The 18446-nt window shown below is 41.9% G+C and overlaps 1 protein-coding gene across 2 annotated transcripts in view; it reads left to right on the top strand.

The window, feature by feature from the left end:
* BSCL2 (BSCL2 lipid droplet biogenesis associated, seipin) overlaps positions 1-15329 on the top strand; it is a 78496-nt gene extending 63167 nt beyond the window's left edge. For both annotated transcript variants that reach the window (XM_077455813.1, XM_077455812.1), the window contains exons 7-10: positions 2056-2179; positions 3794-3863; positions 10490-10552; positions 13767-15329. In XM_077455813.1, the coding sequence (XP_077311939.1) occupies positions 2056-2179; positions 3794-3863; positions 10490-10552; positions 13767-13921 (412 nt within the window). In that variant the 3' untranslated portion in view covers positions 13922-15329. The remainder of the gene's footprint in view (positions 1-2055; positions 2180-3793; positions 3864-10489; positions 10553-13766) is intronic.
* The last annotated feature ends 3117 nt before the right edge of the window (positions 15330-18446 follow it).

Here is an 18446-nt window from a genome sequence, read left to right as displayed (position 1 = left end):
GAACTGCAAAAGGTGTAGACATTCAGAAATTGTCACCAAACAAAGGTGAAAGAGTCCGAGAGGCTTTTTTAATTGTTTGCAAAATGCATCTCCCATATACAGTGCCTTGCAAAAGTATTCACCCCCCCCTGGCATTTTTGTGTATTGTTGCCTCACAACCTGGAATTGACATGGGTTGTTTGAGGATTTGCATCATTTAATTTACAGAACTTACCCACAACTTTGAAGGTGTGTGTGTGTGTGTGTGTTTGGTTTTTATTTTTAAAATTTTTTTTGTGAAGCAAACAAATAGGACAAAATAATAGTCAATGTGTATAACTATTCACGCCCCTAAGTCAATACTTTGTAGAGACACCTTTTGCAGCTATCACAGCTCCAAGTCACTTTGGATAAGTCTCTATGAGCTTGCCACATCTTACTACTGTGATTTGTGCCCATTCCTCCTTGCAAAACTGCTCAAGCTCCTTCAAGTTGGATGGTTGGCGCTTGTGAACAGCAATCTTTAAGTCTGAACACAGATTTTCTATTGGATTGCAGTCTGGGCTTGGACTAGGCCATGCCAACACATTTGCATGTTTCCCCTTAAACCACTCAAGTGTTGCTTTAGCAGTGTGTTTGGGGTCCTGCTGGAAGGTGAACCTCCATCCTAGCCTCAAATCACACACAGAGTGGTACAGGTTTTGCTCAAGAATATCCCTGTATTTCACACCATCCATCTTTCCTTCAACTCTGACCAGTTTCCCAGTCCCCACTGCTGAAAAACAGGCCCACAGCATGATGCTGCCACCACCACAATGTTTCACTGTGGGGATGGTGTTCTTTGGGTGATGTGATGTGTTGGGTTTGTGCCAGACATAGCATATTCTTTGGCCAAAAAGTTCACTTTTAGTCTCAGCAGACCAGAGCACCTTGCTCCATACATTTTTGGGAGTCTCCCACATGCCTTTTTCGCAAACTCAAAACGTGCCATTTTGTTTTTTGCTGAAAGTAATGGCTTTCTTCTGGCAACTCTACCATAAATCCCAACTCTATGGAGCATACGGCTTATTGTCGTCCTATGTACAGATACTGCAGTCTCTGCTGTGGAAGTCTGCAGCTCCTTTAGGGTTACCTTAGGTATCTGTGCTGCCACTCTGATTTAATGCCCTCCTTGCCCGGTCTGAGTTTTGGTCTGCAGCCGTCTCTTGGCAGGTTTGCTGTTGTGCCATGTTCTTTCCATTTGGTTATGATAGATTTGATAGTGCTCCTAGGGATCATCATAGATTTGGATTATTTTTTTTTTTTTTTTTAATATCCTAACCCTGACTTGTATTTCTCAACAACATTGTCGCTTACTTGTTTGGAGAGTTCCTTGGTTTTCATGGCAGTGTTTGGTTAGTGGTGCCTCTTGCTTGGTGTTGCAGCTTCTGGGGCCTTTCAAAAAAGTAGTGTATATGTAATGACAGATCATGTGACACTTGAAGTGCACACAGGTGGACATAATTAGTAAAATTATGTGACTTCTGAAGGTAATTGGTTGCGCTAGAGCTTTTTATGGGCTTCTTAACAAAGGGGCTGAATACATACTCGCATGCCAATTATCAGTGTTTTTATTTCTGAAAAAGTCTTTCTAATTTTATTTCACCAATTTAGACTATTGTGTTCTGATCCATCATATATATCATTCAGATTTAAAAAAAAACATTGAACTAAAGGCTGTAATGTAACAAAATAGGTAAAAAGCCAAGGGGTTGAATACTTTTGCATGGCACTCTATGGTGTATACCTGTCTGCCCAGAGTTATTAAAAGGTTTAATTAAAATGAGTACACATTTTTGATTTAACACGCTGTGTGTGTGTGTGTGTGTGTGTGTATGTGTTTACATTTTAAGGATACTTCAACATAACTTATATTGGGTTGGCCTCCTTTTTGGAAAGCTTAAGGGCAGTAGTTTTGAAAAAAAAAAAAATACAACACAAATTCATTTCACCTCAACTGTGTCCCTGGCATGTTTTTTAATTAATTTTTTATTTTTTTATGTTCACCATATTATGACATTCACTATTTTGTTACAGGTACCTGTTGTATAGTTTCCCGGTCATGTCTGCTGTTATTGGCATTTCCAGCAACTTCATCTTTATGAGCATCGTGGTTTTGCTCAGCTATCTCCAGTGGGGTTTTAGGAGGTCTCGTGTGGGGGTGAGTTGTGGCACTCGGCTAGTAAAAGGAGATGTATAATCGGTGTTCCTCCAGGATACATACTGAGTAATCACAGCTGTCAAATCTGTATTGTATTGAACGGGGAAAGGCACTTCTAAAGAGATCAAAATGATAATTGTATAATGCACTTCATCCAGATTAGATATATCTGCATCACCAGCATCTTCAGATATTAGATCATTCTGTTTATACACTGAGCATTGTAATAATCCCTGTCAAATATTGGCCCCGCCCACTGCCACAGTAAGCTCCTTCCATAAAGGTCATGATGTCATTCCCTTTTAGGGTTTGGCTTTTATTCCACTGATAGAGCTTAGTTTTTCTTTAATTCAGGCCAGTCAGTGGGGTGGTCAGTCTGCATCTGTCGCTGTCTGCAGTCATCCTTGTCACCTTGTGACCATCAGTCTCTGTCTAGCAATGTCTGTGTGAATTTTAGTGTATTATAGGATAACATACCTCTCTGCACTGAATTATGGATGTTTGAATAACCTCGGGGTTCTTTGAACTTCATATATTCTCTAGACTTGTAGTCTTTGTTCACTTATGAGAATTATTCTTAGCTGAATCTTAATCTTCACTCTCATTTGTATCATCAGGTACATTTTCCTATACAAAAGCAGCTACATGGGCAATTAGGGGCTTGCATTGGATTTCTGCAGCAAGAATCTGAAGGATTCTTCTAGTTAGGCTCATAAGTGTATGCAAACAACTTCAGTCAGGTAGCCTGTACAAAGCAATGACAGGCTGACAGGAGCTGCAGCTATTTGCATGTGTCTACACATCTGGGGGTTATCTGCAGTTGGGGACGCATGTCTGACCCTGGATGCAATCTGTCTGTGTCCAGTGTCAGACAACTGTCCCCAAAAGAAGGTAACTGCTGGATGTGTGGATACATGCAAACAGCCCATACTCCTTTCAGCTTGGCATTGCCTTTGCATAGGCTTCCCAGCTGCGGCTCTTCATATACACTTACAAGAACTGCAGCTGCAGGAATACACTATATGTCTCTAAATGCACATATAAATGCAACCTAGGGCTTCAGTCACACTGGCACTCCTGAGTTTTAGCTTTTCTAAACAACAAAGGTTATTTGGAAAGTATAAACCACCAGACCTTTGTCCCTAAATGGAAAGGACCATACATGCCAGTACCAGGTAAAATGTCCAGCACCATTCAGCTGTAGCCTGCCATAGACTTTGACAGACGTCCTGCAGTGGAGTTGAACGCTGTACCTGTTTCTCCTGGCTGCCCTGTATAGACACATTTATTCACGTTTACATGTGTTCAGCTGCATTTAGAGTTTCTAATTGGATCCCAGGCGCACAGAATTCTGTTGTCTCTACATTCAGCTAAACTAACCATCTAAATGCACAGAGTGAATGGCACCAATAAAAAAAAAATAATAATAAAAAAAAATCATTACATGCCTTTTAGAAATGTCTTCTGAATGCATATAAACACAGGTTTGAGGGTGTCAATGAGGCTTTAGGGGTATATTGCTAGTTTCACTCAGGAATCTTTTTTTTTTTTTTTTTTTTTTTTTTTTTCCTTTAGAAACTGAAATTTTATTGGTGCTTTAATTTTTTTCTACAGGCTGACCCAGGGCAAAGCAACACTGAAACAGGTACAACGGAGATTCAAGGACGAAGATCCCTTGAGACAGGTAAGGTATTTAGGTATGCTGGAGCTGCATTGTCCTGTTACGGAAATCAGTGGTATTTGAATGCATTGGTTTAAAATGCCATAAATATTTTAAGGGAAAAAAAAATACAAATGCAGATTATAAAAAAAATATTGGCCCATGTGACTTCATTGTTTCTCTCTTCAGCAGTTTCCTGAAGTCATATATATAGTTGTTTTAAAATAGTAAAAGGAATAAGCTAATACTCCCTCACTGTACAGGTCTCCTATAGAATTCAATGGTGAGTTATGTGATTCATCATCTGAAACCACTAAGCTTAAAATCGGAAGGATGGATGTAAAATTTACCACATTATAAATGGTTGAATAGTATAGAGTACATGTTTAGCCATTGTCAGCAAAGGAGAAACGGTCTGGAAAACAGACACCAGGCCACTGAATAGGCTTTATAAATACAATATAACACGTCTGGATCAGTGGTCCAATCATTCCCTGTTTTGTAATTGGGCCCCCATATGTACAGTCTCTCACAAAAGTGAGTACACCCCTCATGTTTAAATATTTTATTCTAGCTTTTCATGTGACAACACTGAAGAAATGACACTTTGCTACAATGTAAAGTAGTGAGTGTACAGCTTGCATAACAGTGTATATTTGCTGTCCCCACAAAATAACTCAACACACAGCCATTAAGGTCTAAATCGCTGGCAACAAAGGTGAGGACACACCTAAGGGAAAATTCCAAATCGGCCTATAATAGCACTTTTTCCCTCCTCGTTGTCACGTGACTCATTAGTGTTACAAGGTCTCAGGTGTGAATGGGGAGCAGGTGTGTTAAATTTAGTGTTCATTCTCTTACTGGTCGCTGGAAGTTCAACATGGCACCTTTATGGCAAAGAACTCTCTGAGGATCTGAAAAAAAGGATTGTTACTCTACATAAAGATGGCTTAGGCTATAAGAAGATTGCCAAGACCCTGAAACTGAGCTGCAGCATGATGGCCAAGAACACACAATGGTTTAACAGGACAGGTTCCACTCAGAACAGGCCTCACCATGGTCAACCAAAGAGGTTGAGAGCATGTGCTCAATGTCATATCCAGAGGTTGTCTTTGGGAAATGGACGTATGAGTGCTGCCAGCATTGCTGCAGAGGTTGAAGTGTGTGTGTGTGTGTGTGTGTGTGGGGGGGGGGAGGGGGTCAGCCTGTCAGTTCTAAGACCATATGCCACACTACATCAAATTGGTCTGCATGGCTGTCGTCCCAGAAGGAATCTTCTAAAGATGTTGCACAAAGCCCACATTCAGTTTGCTGAAGACAAGCAGACTAAGGGCATGGATTACTGGAACCATGTCCTGTGGTCTGATGAGACCAAGATAAACTTATTTGGTTCAGATGGTGTCAAGCGTGTGGCGGCAACCAGGTTAGGAGTACAGAGACATGTGTGTCTTGCCTTCAGTCAAGCATGGGTGGTGGGAGTGTCATGGGCTGGGGAGCTACAGTTCATTGAAGGAACCATGAATGCCAACATGTACTGTGACATACTGAAGCAGAGCATGATCCCCCTCCCTTCAAAGACTGGGCAGCAAGGCAGTATTCCAACAGAATGACCCCAAACACACCTCCAAGACAACCACTGCCTTGCTAAAGAAGCTGAGGGTAAAGGTGATGGACTGGCCAAGTATGTCTCTCAACCCTATTGAGCATCTGTGAGGCATCCTCAAATGGAAGGTGGAGGATTGCAAGGTATCCAACATCCTTCAGCTCTGTGATGTCATGGAGGAGTGGAAGAGGACTCCAGTGGCAACCTGTGAAGCTCTAGTGAACTCCATACCCAAGAGGGTTAAAGAGGAAGTAAACCCTTCCAAACAACTTGGACCTACAGGTAAGCCTAGATTAAGGCTTACCTGTAGGTCCAAGCAATATCTCCTAAACCTATATGGTTTAGGAGATATTTGCCCGAAAATGGGCACCGCTGTCTACGGCGCATGCGCCGTAGACAGCGGCGCGCAGGCGCACTAAATGCGGCAAATCCATGAATGGATTTGCCTAATTTGTCGACTCCTGTGCGCATGCGCGGGAGTGACGTCATCGCGGCTTCGCCGAGTGGCAGCGGCGGAGCTGCGAGACGCGACTCCCATGCGCATGCGCGGGAGTGACGTCATCGCGGCTTCGTCGCTGTGATTCGTCGAAGCTGCGAGACGCCACCAGCAACATGGATGCGGCGGACTACAGGGATCAGCGGCGACTTCGCTGGCTCCTGTGTCAGGTAAGTGACACATAATGAGCTACTATGCGATGCATAGTAGTCCATTATGCTTTACCTTTGCAGGGAAAAAAAAAGAGGAAGTAAACCCATCAGGGTTTACTTCCTCTTTAAGGCAGAGCTGGAAAATAATGGTGGCCACACAAAATATTGACACTTTGGGCCAATTTGGACATTTTCACTTAGAGGTGTACTCACTTTTGTTGCCAGCGATTTGGACATTAATGGCTGTGTGTTGAGTTATTTTGAGGGGACAGGAAATTTACACTGTTATACAAGCTGTACACTCACTACTTTACATTGTAGCAAAGTGTCATTTCTTCAGTGTTGTCACATGAAAAGATATAATAAGTTATTTACAAAAATGAGAGGGGTGTACTCACTTTTGTCAGATACTGTAGTTTTTTTTTAACCAAAGACCTTGGGTATATGAGACATATTTAAGAAGAAAAAAATTCTTCCAGAATCCTTGCCAATCGCTCATGCACCCAGGGCTTTCTGCATGATGCTTGCTCTGCCAGTGTAAAACAAGGTTATTGTCGAATATTTGGGAAAATCACAGAACTGAACAAAAAAATTATTTTTAGCTGCAAAAAATAGTTGCTTTAAAACCATGTCTTTTTATATACAAAAAAAAATATGGTCTTGCTTATACAACTTTGGTATCATAAGTAATGGAAACATTATTGCTGAATCAAAAGGCTTATACCAGAAATGCAACAATTGTTCTGGTACATGAAGGGTGCACATGGGCAGGAGCATACATGGCTTGATATGAGGCTCAATTATTGGCAGTGTAATATGTTATATGGTCCCTAGGTGGCAGGATCATACTCTTTAAGCTTCACCAGTTTTAGTACATTCTTGGCTTCTTTTAGCAATATATAAAGATTTTTTTTTTTTTATGTTTTTGGATAGTATAGACGCTTTGCCAAGTGTTTATTTCTCAGTGTTCCTGCTATATTACAATTCATCCCTCTGTTTTTTATTGTATAATCTGTTTTCATTATTTTTAATGTACGAAATGACAAAAACAATTACAGAAAGCCAGGTTAAGTAGATTATTCCAATAAGCAATTGTATACAACCATGCATCTCCATGTACATACAGTCAAATATGATATAGCATTGGTGTTATAATCCTCTTAACAGAACAACATCCAGTTACAATGGGCCTTCATCTCTCTATTTATCTTGGTGACCACTGTTATCAAGATAGTAACTAAAGGGAAATTTTAACATTCTGTATTATTATTGGGAAAACTATCCAATAGGAGACATCTCTCTTCTGTGATGACTCTCTAAAATTGTAATTTTCACTTTCAAGGGATTTCCATTTGTGTCTCCAAAACAGGAAGTGAAAAGAAATCTACCCAACTGGGCACACAGCAAAATATATTTTGACTGAGATTTAATCCTTCCCTACTCGATGAAAAAATAAGTTATATTTTTACATTTACGCAACATTCCAGGCCAAACAAAAGCTGTTCTAGAATCTGCCTCCAATGACAGGCTGTTAATAATAATAAAAAATAATTACGTTTAATAGCTATACGTACAAAATATTAACACACATCTCAGTTTCTGCAGCTGCAAAGGCCACTACTAATGTGGAAAATATCTAAACTCCTAAACCAGATGGCTAGAGTAATTTGTTGTATGTGCCTGCCCTGCTTTACGGATGCAGAAAGTGTAAAAATATAAAGTGATAAGAATTTGTGAATAAAAAAAACTCAATCAAAACACGAGTGAAGCTGCCCCTTTAAGAGTGGATACTCCAATTCGTGAATAAAATGTATAAGGAAAGGTGTGACGCTATCTCATAATAAACCTTCATCCATTAACCGCTTGCCTACTAGGTACTTAAACCCCCCTCCTGCCCAGACCAATTTTCAGCTTTCGGTGCTCTCACACTTTGAATTGAATGACAATCATGCAACACTGTACCCAAATGAATTTTTTTTTTTTATCTCACAAATAGAGCTTTCATTTGGTGGTATTTGATCACCTCTGGGGGTTTTTTTTCCGCTATAAATGAAAAAAGACCGGAAATTTTGAAAAAAAAACAAATTTTTCTTTGTTTCTGTGATAAAATTATGCAAATAATTTTTCTTCATAAATTTTGGCCACAATTTATACTGCTACTCATCTTTGGTAAAAATAACCCAAATTGGTGGATATTATTTGGTCTTTGTGAAAGTTATAGAATCATACAAAATTGATCACATCTGATGTACTGGTGGCCGATCTCATTTCTTGTGACCTGAACAAGCCAGGAAAGTAGAAATGCCCCCCAAATGACCCCTTTTTTGAAAGTAGACATTCTAAGGTATTTAGTAAGAGGCACGGTGAGCTTTTTGATGTCATTTTTTTTTTCCCACAATTCTTTGCAAAATGAAGATTTTTTTTTTTTTTTCCCACAAAATTGTAATAGGTTATTTCTCTCACATGGCATGTGTGTATAGCACAAATGACATCCCAAAATAAATTCTGCTACTCCTGAGTATTATGATACCATGTGTGCGGGACTTTTCCACAGCCTAGCCACTTAGAGAGGCCCAACATGCAGGGAGCACCATCACGTGTTCTAGGAGCATAAATTAGGCCCTGGAGCACCAGGACAATGACACATGGCACTGATGACATATGACACTGATACGTGACACTGATGTGGCACTGATGACAGATGCCACTAATACGATGCACTAATACATGGCACTGATACGTGGCATTGACGCATGACACTGATAACAGAAAGCACGTGGCATTGATGACAGATGGCACTGATGTCATCAGTGCCATCTGTCACATGGCACTGGGTACAGTTGGCAGTTTATTTTACACTTTTTTTTTTTTTGGAACTTCTGGCCGCTGCAGCCGTTCATCTCTCCCTCCTCACATGCTGTCTCTGTATGAGGAGGGAGAGCGGTGCTGAGAGATTATCTCATATGTTTACATCGCCAATCACGCTGTTAACGGCCGCTGTGATTGGCCATTTACAGCAATCTGTGATTGGCTGTGTCCAAGGGACACGGCCAACACAGAACTTCCCCGATGCGTGCTCTCAGGAGCGCGCATTGCGGAAGTAAACAGGATGTCCAGGGACACCCTCCCGGCAGGTTGCATCCGCGCTGTAGCAGTCTTTCGGCTATAGCGCGGATGCAAAGTGATTAATAGCGTGTCAAATTCACATCAAACAGCAAAAAGAAAATTAAAAATAACCACGTTGTACCGTAAAAGTAAAAAAAAAAATTCTTCAATAATAAATCTTCACCTAAAAGAGGAGTTCAAACACCGTGATTCAGAGCAGATATAAACTTTCAAGTAGTGCTCCACCATAAATTATGCAATGCACACTCACCAGAACCTTAGACTCTACATTCATATTAGGCTTTTTTGATATCTCTCTCAATCAGCATTAAAGCTGAAAACCATTCCTTTAGCTTTAGTGGAAATCGGGTAATGAAGCTTGGGAGTAAAGATATGCAATCATAGCGCAAACCTGTTTGATACCAAGGGGGAACAAGCAAACATAGAGAAATGCACACTTACATTAACATGTGCTATAAGTTAGCAATGCCATGTATAGCTTGAGGTAGATACGCCCACTGTTCAACCAGGCACGGCGTGCGTTTCAAAACAGCAGGATAAGGAACCAGCAGATGCGTATATGACGTCAGTGGAGAGCGGACATGCAGATCATGTGATCTAAACTCCTAAAACAGATGGATAAAGTAATTTGTTGTATGTGCCTGTCCTGCTTTATGGTTGAGGAAAGCGGAAAAATAGCACTGGATCCAGAGGGTTCTCTCACTGGTATTATCTTAAAGTATTGCTGTTGATGTAAATGATCTGGTTCCCGGGCAGGCAGCTTCTACATCCCAGAGGATCGTCCGTCTCCTTGGCTTGTACAGTAATGTAACAAAATATGAAACTGAAGCACCACACCAGTGCTAAGAGGTCCAGATACAACTTTATACCTCTAAAAGTCAGGGAAAATCTGAACAGTAGCTGGTAGTGCATTTCAGGGTATCTGCTTTACGATCAGTTCTCACCATTGACATCTTCAACATTCTGAGGTTAAATATTCTTCCAAGTCTTGAATTTTTATTTTTATTTTAATCCTGACTTATGACTAGGAGCCCCAGCAATCATCCGCTCTATTTTTGGGAAAAAAGTACGTCAAGTTTTGTTTGGGTGCAACGTCGCACGACCGCATAATTGTCAACGTGACGCAGTGCCCAATCGCAAAAAGTCCTCTGGTCAGGAGGGGATAACATCTTCTGGGGCTGAAGTGGTTAATTAGGATGGACTAGGTACTAACGGAGAATGTTATAGGTATATATCTAGATGGGCTTCTAATAGGAATTTTTCTTTTTTACAGATGAAGATAGCCCACCAGCCGCAGAGACACTTGGGCATGGTGAAGATGGAGAAAGAGATACTGGTAAGGATGATTCTTAGGCCTCAGGCACACAGGATGTTTTGCAAACACTCCAGGAAGCCTTTCCCTCCTGGTAGCAGCTTTTTGGCAGCATGGACACATAGGCTAACATGCAGGGGGTGGTTTAGAGGCAGGGAAAAAAAAAAACACCAGACACTCCTAGAAGCAGCTGCAAAAAAAATTCAGTGTGCATGAGGCCTCAAAGTGACAGCAAACGATCTCACTTTTCTCCAAAAATCACACACATCCATTACCTAATGTCCCTGTTATCTATTTTTCACTTTCCATCTATTATTATTGTTTTAACTTTGGTTAGCAAAATTTTTTTTCTGCCAATAAATACCTGTCAGCTCACTTCCTGTTTGGTCATTAGCCTAGGCTTATGACCTCATGCATAGCTCATGAGTTTGCCAGAAAGGGAGGGGGAAATAGTCGTAGGATGGCCAATGAGAGCTGCAGAGCTAGAGGGGGCTGGATGAGGGCGGAGCGAACAGGAGACTGCAGAGATCTGTGTATTCATCCAGAGGAGAAATAAGCAGGTAAGCAGAGGTGTGTGTGTGTGTGTGTGTGTGTGTGTGTGTGTGTGTGTGTGTGTGTGTGTGTGTGTGTGTGTGTGTGTGTGTGTGTGTGTGTGTGTGTGTGTGTGTGTGTGTGTGTGTGTGTGTGTAAGAAAATCCAGGAAGTTAACAGGCAGCAGCTTCAGCTGCTCAGTTAAAATGGCTGCAGCCAGACTTAGTGGAGGGAGATTTCTACAGCATATTTGGGAAGTACAAAATCAGTGTGTATACATAAATGAATATGCAAAGTGGTTGGAGGGAAGCTTCAGAATAGCAAAGCTGTTTTATTACAAATTATGTGGCGGCACAGTGGTGTAGTGGGTCGCACTCATGCCTAGCAGTAAAAAGGGTCGTTGATTCGAATCCCAACCACGGCACTACCTGCCTGGCATTTGCATGTTCTCCCTGTGCCTACGGGCACTCCGGTTTCCTCCCACACTCCAAAGACATGCTGGTAGGTTAATTGGCTTTTGTCCAAAAAAAAATTGGCCCTAGTATATGAATGTGAGTTTTGGGGACCTTGGAATGTGGGCTCCTTGAGGGTAGGGACCGATGTGAGTGTGCAATGTATGTGTGGAGCGCTGTGTGAATTGACGGCGCTATATGGGTACCTTTTTTTTAAATATATAATAGAGGAACATCTTAATGAGACACAATGTACAGAGATGGGACAATTGTAGACACGCACCCACACCTCACTCAGGTTGAACTGGATGGACTGGTGTCTTTATGCAACCTTACTATGTGAGCAGACTGCAGTTTCTCTCTAATGTCACTTTAAGGGCACACTTGCTTTGACTTCAACACATATTAAAGTACCTTTAGCTTCAACATGCTGTGTTGATGCGTTGGTGATGCTTTGTTGGTGATTTCTGAAGCTTGGCAGGTGCCCTGTGTGCACGCGTGTGTGTGTGTATATGTATATGTATGTATATGTATGTATATGTATATGTGTATATGTGTATATATATATATATATATATATATATATATATATATATATATATATTGTGCACTGAATGGGTTTTTTCGTGCCGAAAATGAAAAATACACTAGGCCGAAAATGACTTTATACATTTTTATATAACACATTGCTAATAGTATTAGCAAAATTTACATGCAGTGTACCTCTAGCAGATATGATGCAGGAGATGGTCAGAGAGTGGGGACATGGTACAGGAGATGGTCAGAGTCAGAAGGATCCCAATAAGCTTCAATTATACCACTGCAGCTACATTTTTATGTGCTGCAAATGCACATGAAAATGCACAAACATGACTTTAGCTGGAACCACGTGAGTGTGGTGCGTTCTTTTCCCTGTCACATTTTCTATGTTTTTAGGTTTTTAGATGTGCTACCATTAGATCAGTATGCGTGTCTGGCAAGGTGGTATGCAGGAGTTTGATGCGCTTTCATGAAAACATTTACTTTTACACGGCATGCAGGGAATTGTAGAGCTACCTTAAAATTGTTGCTCCTCTTCCAGTCAGGGCATGCTGAGACCTGTAGCCTCCTCCACCATCACCTCTCCAGGAAGCCCCCCGAGGTCCCAGATCTGGAGTTTGTAGAACTCCGGGCTCTCCTCTGGTCCTCTCCTCTGCCGCCTTCCCACCCACGTTCTTTTTTCCCTCCTTGGACGCCGTCACACCGTAGTACCTTAGGCCACCACTTCACCATCTACAGTGTCCCGTTGCTAGGCAGCCACGTGGGGAGGAGCCGCAGCTGGACACCTAACCTGCAATGGTAGATTGGCCGGGGTGAGGACAGGGTTTTTCTGTGCATAGAGGGAAGCTGGCATTCCTATGATGAAGCAGGCGACGGTCTGCCCCTGGGTGGGTATGCCCCTGGTAACACAAGGAGAGCAGGAAAGAGAGATACTCCCACAATGGGTGGCACCCGGGGCAGACCACGCCCCCTTTTCGGTATCGGCTGTTTATGTAATTCGGCTGCCGAAATTTCGGTGCACCACTAATATTATATTATATTATATTATATTATATTATATATATATATATATATATATATATATATATATATATATATATATATATATATATATATATATATATATATATATATATATATATATATATATATATATATATAATTTTTTTTTTTTTTTTTCATATATTTATATTCATACACACACACTATCTATCACCTGCAATACCTCTTAAACAAATTTGCTAAAGCTTTAGGTGCTTCAAGAAAGCTTTGTCATAGACTTCTATGGAGGCTTTGAAGCACCACTAAAGCGACATGGGGCATAATAGTTATATATATCTATACACTATCCAGGTCCCAACAGTGAATGTAATTTGGAGTTGGCCATACACAAGTAGATCTGTCACTTATTCTGAGAGATATACCTCTTTCCCATTTGATTCCAAAAAAGTAGAACACACAGAGGATCTGGGTTCGTTATTCAAAATATCAAAAGCTGTAGAGCATAGTCATCTTAATGCCTTCACCAGACTGGTTCAAACATGTGGCCTCATTTTCTGAATGCAGTTCAGTTTAGCCACAGGTTATTGTGACTTAATAGTGTAGTATTGCAGTTTTTTTTTTTTTTTTTTTTTCTTAGCTTGTTTTAGTATGCCAATGTATATTTCCTCCTATGGTATCTGTGAACTGATTTCCAATATCACTGTTGTGTTTAGATGGGTCTTCCCAACCAGCTGGGGTCCCTGAAGAGTGTGAAGAAAAGTCTTCCCTTGTGGATACAGAAGACCCTGGAGCTATGGGTGCTCAGAGCGAGCTGCACGCTGAAAGTTTTGCACTTCGTCACAGGAGTGCACTGAGTAGTGGGCACTGACCAATTAAGTTTGAACTTTGTCATTCACCCTGTACCCTTTCAGAGGGCTGTTGGTGCTGATGGACTGGTATAGCTAAGTGGATATTAAATTATAATGCAAACTGCCCGTAGGTACGAGATGCTGGTAAGAAGAGCTAGCCAATTCTTTAGAATGACAGTGGCACATACATGCATGCACATATTAGCGGAGCATGTTTATGCATCGCGTAGATGCCTGCAATGTCGTCTTTACCGAGGAGAAAGTATTGATTTTTACGGAGACTGGATAGCTGGCCGTGCAGGCTTTCCATAGATATAACACTGTGAGATGACATTTATCTTATGTCTAAGGGGAAGCTTTACAGATGCTATGTGTTTACACCTATTGTTGAACTGCAACACTCATGTTATCTAAACTACTGAACAACCACATCACCCTCTACTGTGGCATAACATAGATGAGTATCTTTACTCCTTTAGGGATTACAGTACACCAATGCACATGTACACCCATGTAAAGGTTTAGAAGCTAGAACTTGTTTATCTGTTACTTTTTCGTTTCCCCTCTTTTTTTTTTTTTTTTTTTTTTTGTTCTATGTTGTTTGTTACTGCTATTTTTATGTTTCCTGTTAAGTTTACTGGGTTTAGGAGAGAAACATGTTCTCCTCTTTGCATAGTTACATTTTTGTTACCTCCCTTTGATCCTGTGCCTATGTCATCTTGTTATGAGCTATGTTATCATCACCCTGAGGAATACTGTGTAATACGATGAATCTGTTATCATGTACAAACCCTAGCCCAGCAGCACACATTCCACACTGGATTAGCGGAAGTCTCTCCCTACCTCCTTCATCATCTCACCTTTCTCCAAGTTGGCAGACATAGCACAACCACACCTTTGGGATTCGTAATATAGCCCAGACACAGACATGAGGGTATGACCACATCGGTGCTCATAGTGTACAAAAAAACACCAGGTTGTTATGACTTAAAAAAAGCACGATTTTAAGATGGTCACACGTCAGTCTGTACTTTCTCCTTTTATCTGTACAGTTGTATAGCATAAGGGCTTACTTGCATTATCCAATCAAATTAATGCTTCCTGTGCCTCAGTCCTAGAATAATCACATTTTGTTTGGGAGAATTTCAGTTTAAAGCTATACTGTACTTAACAACCTTTACTAAACACAGGGCAACCAAATATTGTCAAACACATAGTACTAATTAGCAAGCACTGCACGCGGACACCCTACAAACCTGTAACCGATATTATTCACTTTTCCCAGTATAAACATTCCAAAGCTAGGCATGGTCTATTAAGACACCACAATATGCAAGTAAGTTGTAACCAAAGGTAAATTTGTAACACAAAATTTGCTGAATGGTGATATTGCTAAACATCAATAAAGTTTTTTTTTTTTTTTTTTTTGTTATGTTGTGGTGGTTTCTGGTTGTGCATCATAGACTCCAAATAGAGTTGAGTTGCTGTTTGGAGGGGGTCATTCTATCCTAAAGCTGCCCATACGTTGTTCAAAATGTGGCTGGTTCAGTGGGAACCCGATGAATTTGGATCAGTGTGTGGCGTTTCCCATTTGACATGTTAGGAAATCCGTGTAACAGCAGTGGATACAGCTCCACCTTGTTTGTGTGGATGGGGGATATCTGTCTGTTTTATTTGTTTAGCCAGCAACCTAAAATAAAACTAAGCTTAGGTTAAAGAACATCTGTACAGAGGGAGTATGAATGCAGTGGTTAACTATCCCTTATGTAAATACCAATTTCTCTTATATTTACCGACTGCCACAGCTCCTCTCTTAGCCATTGGGTTGTTATGCCCTATTACTAGGAGATACTAGGCATTAGTTGTAATACAACACTCAGAACTCTTAGTTCCGCCCAGGGGGCGGTCCCTTGGGCAACAACCCTCCAGCCTGCCATGCAGTCATCAGTTTTATTTTACCTAGTGAAGGAGAAGGACCTAGGAACCCTGTGGGCCCATCGGTCCGTGCTTTTTTTTTTTTTTTTTTTTTTTTTTTGCGCAAGATGAATGATCCTGTGATCTACCATCAACAGCCGGCTGGGTGACAGGCTGGATAACACTTATACTTGTAGTCTCCCCAGTCTGGCCATCATGCGTGTGCAGGCGGCAGCTACGTGCTAATCAGGCCATGGCGAAACCTCAGCTCCAGAGGTGGTCGGTGAGCTTTTATGCTCCGGGGCATACATATGACCGGGCTACTGATGTCTGCGTCACAGTATGCCGGCCCAGCAGCCACCCTGTACTGATCAGGGAGTGGGTCTGTGATGGAATGTCTCCCAGCTCTTCAGGACTGATAAGTACAGCTCTTTCTGCCTCAGCGGGGCTGCGCAGCTGGGCATTCCCTGGGAGGTCGATTTGAGGATCCCTCACCTCCCTCCCTCTCTCTTCTCCCCTCTCTGGGGGGATGCTGCATGTGTGTGTGTCTATGCAGGGGTTCTCACCTGGGTTGGGGGGCTGCGCTGGCTAGTGGTGTCCTGTTCTTCATGCCCCTGGAAGGTGTCTGTGAGGTTTTGCTGATGTCCTGTACAGCGCTGTGTTCAATCCCATCGTTTTCTCCCTGTACCTCATGGAGCTGCTTTGGTGGCCATTTTAGGTGTGGGTAAGGGCAGCATGCTATCCTGGGCTTCAGCTGCCATTTTCCTAGTGATCTCCTATCCAGGACACTGGTGGACATTTTCTTGAAGCCTGAACATGTTTTTCAGTGTTCTCTAGTGGCAGCATGTGCTCCTGAGCCATTTTCCCTGTGTGTTTTTTTTTTTTTTTTTGTGCTGGACGCTGGGTGGCCATTTTATTGAAGCCTGAGCACCATCTATCTGTCCTAAGCCAAAACACCCTAAGGAGGTGGCCCTTCATGCTCTGGACGTGGTTCAGGCTCTGAAGGTGTATTTTTCTACCACGGCTTCCTTTTGGAAGTCAGACTTCCTGTTTGTTTCGGTGGCTGGTCCCAAGAAAGGAATGGAGGTCTCGTGGGCCACCATTTCCAGGTGGATCAGACAGATTGTAGTACAAGCCTACGCCTTGAAGGGGCAGGTGCCCCCCTTTCAGGTCACGGCCCATTCCACAAGAGCAATCGGAACCTCTTGGGCTTTCCAACACCAAGTGTCTGTCGCTCAGGTGTGTAAAGCTGCGACCTGGTCGTCTGTCCACACGTTTACCAAGTTTTACAAGGTAAACGTCAGTGCAGCGGCTGATGCCTGTTTTGGCCGCAAAGTTTTGCAAGCGGCCGTATAGTTGCAATTGAATATGCAATATATTTTCTCTTTTTCCTGTTTTTTCGATAAAAACACAGTACCGTTAAGTTAATGCGCGGTTTCATTACATTCCACAGATTTTGGTGCAGTTGTAGGTAGTCACTCCTGTTGAGGGTACCCTGGTTTTGTGGTGGATTTCTCTATGCACTGTTTTTTGTGGGTAAAGTTTCACTAGTTCCCACTTTCCATGGTGGATTTAGTTTTATATGCTGTTTTCCCACCCGTCGTTTGGCACTGCTTGCGGACGTCCCAATGGCTAAGAGAGGAGCTGTGTCAGTCGGTGAATATAAGGGAAAATAGGATTTTTTTTTTTTTTTTTTTTTTTTGTACTCATCGTAAAATCATTTTCTCTGTAATTCACCAACCGACACAGCACCCGCCCCTCCTTTTTATCTTTACATTATACTGCTTGTTGACTTACTGATGACTGCATGGCAGGGTGGAGGGTTGTTGAGCAAGGGACCGCCCCCTGGGCGGAGCTAAGAGTTCTGAGTGTTGTATTACAACTAATGCCTAGTATCTCTTAGTAATAGGGCATAACAACCCAATGGCTAAGAGAGGAGCTGTGTCGGTCTGTGAATTACAGAGAAAAGGATTTTACGGTGAGTACAAAAAAAAAAAATCCTATTTTCCTGGCTGTAGGAATGAGGTTGACAATGTCTGCCTTTTTGTATTTTCTCAGTACAGCTTTCCTTTAGCCCTTTTGAATGGGCTAGCAGTGCACCTTAACACACTAAAAACCACAACTCCCATTTCTTTAACCGCTTGCGGACCAGTTTTATTGCGGCAGGTTGACTCTGCTGCGCCAAATCACGTTATTGTATGTGATCTTGTGAGGCTTGGATAGCAGGCATGCGCACGTGCCCGCCGCAAGCTCCGTGGGTACCGCTGACTCTAGGACTGTGGGGATACCCACGATCGTCTCACGGAGAGGAAGAGAGGGGAAATTCTGGTGTAAATACGCATTTCCCCGTTCTGCCTGGTGACGCTGTCACTGATCACAGCTCCCTGTAATTGGGTGCGGTGATGATCAGTGTCTTGTTGCACACAGCCCCTACCCCTTCCACAGTTAGAATCTCTCCCTATGACACAGTTAACCCCTTCACTGCCAGTCACATTTACACAGTAATTGGTGCATATGTGGAAGAATACGTATCAGCCTAAACTGAGGGAAAATTTTTTAATATATTTTTTTGGGGGATATTTATTATAGCAAAAAGTAAAAAATAATGCTTTTTTTTTTTTTTTGTTTAAC

Source organism: Lithobates pipiens, unplaced genomic scaffold (genome assembly GCF_037356315.1).
Source record: "Lithobates pipiens isolate NorthernLeopardFrog02 unplaced genomic scaffold, aLitPip1_a1.2 Scaffold_10, whole genome shotgun sequence".
In the NCBI taxonomy this organism is placed as follows: Eukaryota; Metazoa; Chordata; class Amphibia; order Anura; family Ranidae; genus Lithobates; species Lithobates pipiens.
The sequence above is the reverse complement of the archived record's forward strand: the minus strand, read 5'-3'. Positions and strand labels throughout refer to the sequence as shown.